The sequence below is a fragment of the Asterias amurensis genome, chromosome 21, assembly GCF_032118995.1.
Source record: "Asterias amurensis chromosome 21, ASM3211899v1".
NCBI classification, from domain to species: domain Eukaryota; kingdom Metazoa; phylum Echinodermata; class Asteroidea; order Forcipulatida; family Asteriidae; genus Asterias; species Asterias amurensis.
This window is the reverse complement of record NC_092668.1, coordinates 11003968-11011047: the sequence shown is the minus strand read 5'-3', so window position 1 is coordinate 11011047 and position 7080 is coordinate 11003968. Positions and strand designations below refer to the sequence as shown.

The 7080-nt window shown below is 39.6% G+C and overlaps 1 protein-coding gene across 2 annotated transcripts in view; it reads right to left on the bottom strand.

Moving 5' to 3' along the window:
- Positions 1-271: 271 nt before the first annotated feature.
- Positions 272-7080, bottom strand: part of LOC139952788 (extracellular matrix organizing protein FRAS1-like) — a 167253-nt gene continuing 160444 nt past the window's right edge. The window contains exons 63-66 of one of the 2 annotated variants that reach the window (XR_011787911.1): positions 5884-6089; positions 4892-5038; positions 1059-4523; positions 272-992 (exon numbers count right to left, since the gene is read on the bottom strand). Coding sequence is in view for 1 of the 2 variants with exons in the window: in XM_071952003.1 (XP_071808104.1) it covers positions 3975-4523; positions 4892-5038; positions 5884-6089 (902 nt within the window). In the remaining variant the exon portion in view is untranslated. Of the gene's footprint in view, positions 4524-4891; positions 5039-5883; positions 6090-7080 lie in introns of both variants that reach the window. The other variant, XM_071952003.1, reaches the window with a different exon arrangement.

Sequence of the window (7080 nt, the reverse complement as noted above, 5' to 3'; positions counted from 1 at the left end):
ATTTTTGTAGGTTTTCAGACAACTTTGTTCCAAAGGAAAATATTTACAGATTTTTTTTTTATGAACTTCATAATCAGTAAGCTTTTAGACTAACAATGGTGATTTCTGTCCTTACACATCATGTCTTATACTTCTAATGTTCCAATCTATTACTAACACACTTTCAGAAACCAACCGGGCAAGCTTTACAACCAAACAAAAACACTTTCAGCAAGCTTGCAACCACAAAAGAAAAAAAATAACCACAAACAAACAGATGTTTTTATCCCAACCGGTACCTCGTTTATTTCTTCATTATTTGCAATAAACTCCCCCAGGCATCTACTGCCTAAAATTAAATAAAAATAATTCCACTAAAAAAATACGTGGCTGAAAATTCTATGACGCTATTAATAGTAGTAATATTACATTTCAGTCCTAAAAAAATTGTGTTTTGACATCAGCCAAAACTCCTCCCCAAACCCAAGTCCTAGCTACTAACAGTACAATGGATGTACTTTAAACCAGTCATTATTTCCATGCATAAACAATACAGGCTTTAGAATGCAGCCTCTTTTAACAAATCACTATATTTCTGCGGACAAACAAAACAAACCTTAAAAAATAAAAATAAAACAAAAAAACACACTTTGCTGAAGTGCCTTTACATTACTACCGACCCAGTACTAGTACGCCCTTAAAGCTGACCACCTTGCTAGTTATATTATACAAAGAACCAGGCTACCAGCCAATGTAATACAATTTGGCTGGTAACTCCATGAAGGAGGAGAGCGCCCCCAACGCATCTAAGTGGCCATTGTAGACCTTTCTCCTATTGTCTATAAAGAACTCATGTACATAGTGTTAACGCAAGTCTTACTGGATTGTATTCCAACCATGCACAGTTTCAAATCTTACTCTGGGGTGTACATGGTGTTACGGCAAACCTTGTTAGATTGTTTCTCCAACATGCAAAGTTTCAAATTTTACTCAAGTTTGTGTTTACCGCAAACCTTACTAGATTGTTTCTCCGCCATGCAGTTTCAAATCCTATTCATATACATGGCGTTACCGCAAACCTTACTAGATTGTATCTCCACCATGCACAGTTTCAAATCCTACTCATGTACATGGTGTAACTGAAAACCTTACTAGATTGTTCTCCTATTTATATTCCCCGTGTTGCGTGGCTTTGGTTTTGCTTTAGTTTTGTTTTGGCTAGTGTTAACTTGCTGACATAGTCAGATATGTCATTTACTCCCTTAACAAACTAACGAAAATAAAAACAAAATTCGTACATAACTTATCAAAACTGCTGGCACGCTCTTTGCCAATTGAGCTAATAACTTAACAAATCCCTAAACATACACAAGACATCGTCAGCAAGATTTCTCTTGTTGTACACAAAATATAGCACCATACTGTTTGCGAGTCACAATGTACAAAGAAACAATTGGGAAGAAATTAAAAATAATATGCGTCTTCAATAGTAAATTTGGCTGTAAAAAAAGAAGTTGTATTTACATGTGTACAAGAGCTCTGACTGGTCAATGATTTATAAAACTAACATAGGACCTGCAACATTTTGTCAAGAGATCAAACAAGTTTACTTTTACTGCCTTGTAAAAAATATTTCTAACATTCCGAATTATTTTTGAAAAGTAATATCAAAAGAGGGAGTGAAGTTTTAAAAAAAACATTGACGAGTGTTCCCTTAAACGAATCACAATTTTTGAATCCAATTACTGATTTTCTTCAAACTGCCACCAAATAATTCCTGTCATTGGGTTCTTTCATTCTAGCTACATTTCAAAGCAAAAGAAAAAATCCAAATACTTCAAAGCAAGTCATCTCTAATTTTTGTCACTTTGTTTGTTTGTTTGTTTGTTTGTTTGTTTATATGATCTTCCTGTCCAGGAACTTGGCAAACTCCCACAAGGGGGGTATATAAACACCAAGCTGGCAACAGCCAATCTTTCTCATTCAAACATTTTAAAATCTGTTTGTCTCTTTGTCTTTTGCAGCATCTTTTGAATTTCTTATACTATCCCTGAATTGGTAAGATTTCAACTTGGGCCACGTCTGGATATAGCGGCTTTGTCTACAGCTGTAGTATTTGCAGTCATCTAGCCATAGCCGTAAGCCATTAATCCAGACATGGCCACACTAAATAAACACCAAATATAAATAATTATGTATCCATCTAAAACATTTCACACAAAATACAAACATTAGGAGAAAGGGAGATCAAAACAAGCAGAGAACAAACTTGAACTTTGGGCGGTCAGGTTGGCATGGTGGTATCTTACCTCGCCTTCCACCTCTAGGACCTTATTCCCACTGGACCCCGCATTGATCTCCCGAGTCAAGAAAAGGGCGATCAAGACCCCGAAAGGGCGATCAAAGGGCGATCAATGAGAAACAGGCTCCAGTGGGAACGCAAGGGCGATCAGGATCTGATCGTGCAATTTTGATCCTCCTCGGGAGTAGGATTAAAGCGGGATCTGATCGCCCTTTTGGATTAGTGGGCGATCAAAAGTCTAGTGGGAACGCAAGGGCGATCAGACCCCACAATTTGCCAGCAAAACAGTGTTCTTTTGAACCTGCTTCCGTTCCCAAAAAGGGGGATCAATGCGTGATCAAACTCAAGTGGGAACGCGGCCGCGCTTTCACGACTGCAACCAATCTTGTTGCGGGATCCAGATCTCGCAAATGTGGATCCAGTGGGAACGCGGTCCTAGAACCACGGTTCGAATCAAGCCTGGGGCACTGTGTGGATTTGGGTTTTAGTCCCTATCTGACTACATGAGTTTTCTCTGGATTTCCCTTGGGTTTTTCTCCCACATCTAAAAGTGAAACTTCCTTCCTTGTCTTCTCTCCACTGGGTTCTTGGCTAGAACAGTGATGAAGTTTGCTTTTCTGAGAGTCCTTGGCTTCGCAACCAGAATATTGTAGTGAAATAAAAACATTCACAAGTTGTAAAATTCAGGGGGAAAAACATTATAATTTTAGTAAGTAAATTTCATGAGTGCATGATTGCTGTTTGTGGTATAAAATAGAAAAATCAGGTTATGGCTGCCGGGAACAAAAATCTGGTCACCCTTTGGTTATTATATCAGCCATCATCACAACTTTGGATGCAAATGAAATTTGAAAAGATCTTTTATAGCAAATGCTCTAGCACCCTTTATACTTTTTCCACTTATTCCATGAATAGTTATCCATTCTGCATTAAATCCTTATCAGGAACTATTAATAATATATTTTGACAGAAAAAACAGAAGGTGCACCGGTAACATATCAGTCACATTATTCTGCAAGATAAAAACGAAACAAGCAACATACATAACAAATTGTTATAATATAAATAAGAACTACAATAAACGAAAAACATACATTCATTTTTTATAGTCAGTATTAGGTTTACGTCAAGTTTACATTTAAAAACTACAATACTGCACAATTTTTAATTATTACTATTAATTTTTATGCATAAGGTATTGAAATAAAACTGAAAATAGCGTTAGAATAAAGCCAAATCTACATTCCTCTATACGCAAGAAAACCATCAACACAATTTGACCTGTGATTTTCTTTTTTGTGTATTTTACAAAAAGCAGCAAAGCAAATTTCAATGTCATCTAATTTTGCAGGGAAAAACCTCGCTACCAACAAGCTTTAAGCATATATTAGCATAAATACACATCTAATTACAATTTGTAAATAAAAAACAAAAATGGCTAGCAAAGGTAAATACATCATAAAAACAACATCAACTTAGAGGTAGTAACAAATGCCACCATGGTGTGTGTCTCTAGTTTTAAACTCTCAATGTATACAGATAATAAAAAAGGAAAGGAAAGAAAAAGTCAATTGTTTTCTTGAGTTGACAACAAAATAAACTGTACTGATAAAATAACATTTTAGAGCACCCATAGTTTCTTATTTTTTTATTAAATAATGCAAAAAATCTACTGGAGGCGTTGGACAATCCATCAAACCTCTGTCCCACCGTCAGCGTTGCTCAATTTCACTTCTAAGTTCACCTTTTTAACTTTGACAGCAGGTGTGTTTAAATTTTCCTTGTATATATTGAGCGTGCTGACTTTGACCATTTTCTGTAAGTCCATTTCGACCTCCTGCGTCTTTGGGTGACTCTTAGGCTGTCGCGGCAGAGCGTTGCGATTCGTTGACTTGACCGGTTTCGTCCGGTGCCGCTTTCTCTCTTCCTCCGCCCGTCGCCGTTTCTTTCTCCTAGCGACCACGAAGATAATCAACGCCAGGAACCCAACGGATCCCAGGAGGCCGATAACAGCCGGGATGACCACGTTGGTGGTACCTTTCTGGAGGCTGGATGCCAGGTCCTCCTCGCTGAGACTAAGGGACTTGATGTTAGTGCCGTTATGATGAGAGCTCGGTTTGTGACTGTTTGGGTTGAGGGGATTGGAGACGGACGCCATGAGGGAACGACGGAATCTTGGCAGAGACTCTGAGGGTCCGATGGTGTAGATGACCTGCATGTACCACTGGTGGCCAGACTGCACCTACAGAATCATCAAACATAACGAGAATGAATACAATCCAAACAGCCAGAATTCACTCAAATATACAACAAAACAAATAGTTGTTTATGCCAATTGCAGGCCTGAAATTTAAATATTGAAAGGGCGAGGTCATTTTCATTTTGCAAAGGGCACTTCTACTTAATTTGTTTTTAAGTCAATAGGAAATAAGGGGCACCTAGGCCAAGACAAGGGGAAACAGAAGCCACAGCCTCCCTGAAATTCCAGGCCTGTTCTTGCAAAGAAAAAAACAAATTATGGAGAATATAAAGCGCTATATAAGAACTATGTATTATCAACATTAACCGTTTGCTGCAATCAAGCATTGCTAAGCTTTCCATTGGACTTACTTTGTACAATGGGTCGACCTGCATGGTGAACCCATCCACACCAGGCATACTACTAACAGCATTGTAGTTATCTGTGTAACTGGCTAACGACGCATCAAATGGAACATCGTTGAAGGCTCTAGTGACTGCACCTGGGTCTCCACGGTCCTAGAAAAAATAAGAATAAAACGGTTTTTAAAAATACAGGCTACATAAGAAAGTTTATGATGGTGAGTAGTAGGACTAGTTCCTTATTCGCACGATGGGAATAAAAGCATTCGTGGATAACTTTTTCAACTTTTGTGAAATACTACGGAAGCAATTTTTTACAAACTCGACATTCTTTATGAATCTTTGTCAAACCTTTTTTTTTAAATTGTAAGAGGTACCAACCTGCGACAAAAAACTTCCCTAGCCGAATTATTTGCTAGGAACTTTGTGCACTCTCTCATGTGAAAGGATTTGTGGTTTATTGTCCAGGGTGTTCTATGCAAAAGCTGTCTTACCAGACGACTGTTTGCGCGACTGTTTTTAAAAAGGACTTTCCATTGTGTAACATGCAGAGATTGGGACATACTGTGGTACAATTTGTTTCACCACAGCAAAAGCACAAGGTACCACAAGAATGGGAAACTTTGAGACGGTCCTTGTTCACATTTCTGCGCATGCTCAGACCAATGTGTGCAATAATGAGCAATGAAGCACTGTAATGTCTGCTGCCGCCAACGTCTCAAAAGTCTCCCATTGCTGTGGGTGCCCTGTATGAGGTCTGCCACACCGTTCAAATGACTGGATTGGCAGCACATTACGCCACAGCACATTGCGCCACAGCACCTTGTAAACCATTACATGGTGCTAAGGATTACTAGGTCTTAAATCTCAAACTTCAGCCCACTCCTTGCAGTAGTAATACCTGGTGCTTTGTATTCTTTGGCAAACGGCACGTTAAAAATACGGTTATTCTTATTATATTATTATTATTCAATGGCTCCAATTCCTAACTAGCGTCTTACCAGCAGTAGGAATCGATGTTTGAGTTTGCGGTTTTCCTGCATACATCCAAACTGCGGACCCTCCTTGTAGATCTCACCACCGGGATCGTAGTACGGGACGAAGCCGTCAGCTCCAGTGCACAGGTACACCTTGTCAATCTGCAGCTTGTACGCTCGATCCAAATCCTGGTCTGGGTTCCACAGGACACGACCAAAGATGGTTTGACCTAAAAATATAAATCAACAAAAATGGAATAAACAAATAATAAATACTCTTAAACCCTTTTCTCACTCTATTTTTTTATCCACGGTGAATGCAGCCCCACGGAGGGACAGGACGCTTTTTACCCCCTAGTTACCCTGTAGCACTTTCAACCCATTCAATTTTAGGTTCTGATTCCCAGGGTTTTGGTTGCACGTTCCAAGAATACCCCTGGGTTTTACCGCTTACGCCTACTCCGGAGCAGGGATTGCTATTCCTCCGGGGTATACCCATTTGCAGGGGCAGACCCGACCAGAGCAGGGAGTAAAACGGTCTTAGTGTGAAAAGGGCTAAAGACTCTATCTCCGGGTTAACTTTGGGGTTCAATTGGTGCAGTAACGGACTAGTAAAAACTAGTTCAGGACAAGCAGTGGATAAGTACTGCCCAGGACAAGAGTTTTTACCCAGCATTAACTCAACTTATTAATTCACTGGATCTTGGCTGGATGACCACTGTCGGGGTTGAGAGCCATTTCTTAAGGATAAAGGTGAGCTATGTCTTTGTTCCCTGGACTTTTTGTTCTAATCTTTCTAGAATCGTTTCAAGATTAGATAAAAAGGATTTGAATTCTTAGCTGACCTTTTGCAAATAAGCCTTTAATAAATACTCTTAAACCCTTTTCTCACTCTATTTTTTTATCCACGGTGAATGCAGCCCCACGGAGGGACAGGACGCTTTTTACCCCCTAGTTACCCTGTAGCACTTTCAACCCATTCAATTTTAGGTTCTGATTCCCAGGGTTTTGGTTGCACGTTCCAAGAATACCCCTGGGTTTTACCGCTTACGCCTACTCCGGAGCAGGGATTGCTATTCCTCCGGGGTATACCCATTTGCAGGGGCAGACCCGACCAGAGCAGGGAGTAAAACGGTCTTAGTGTGAAAAGGGCTAAAGACTCTATCTCCGGGTTAACTTTGGGGTTCAATTGGTGCAGTAACGGACTAGTAAAAACTAGTT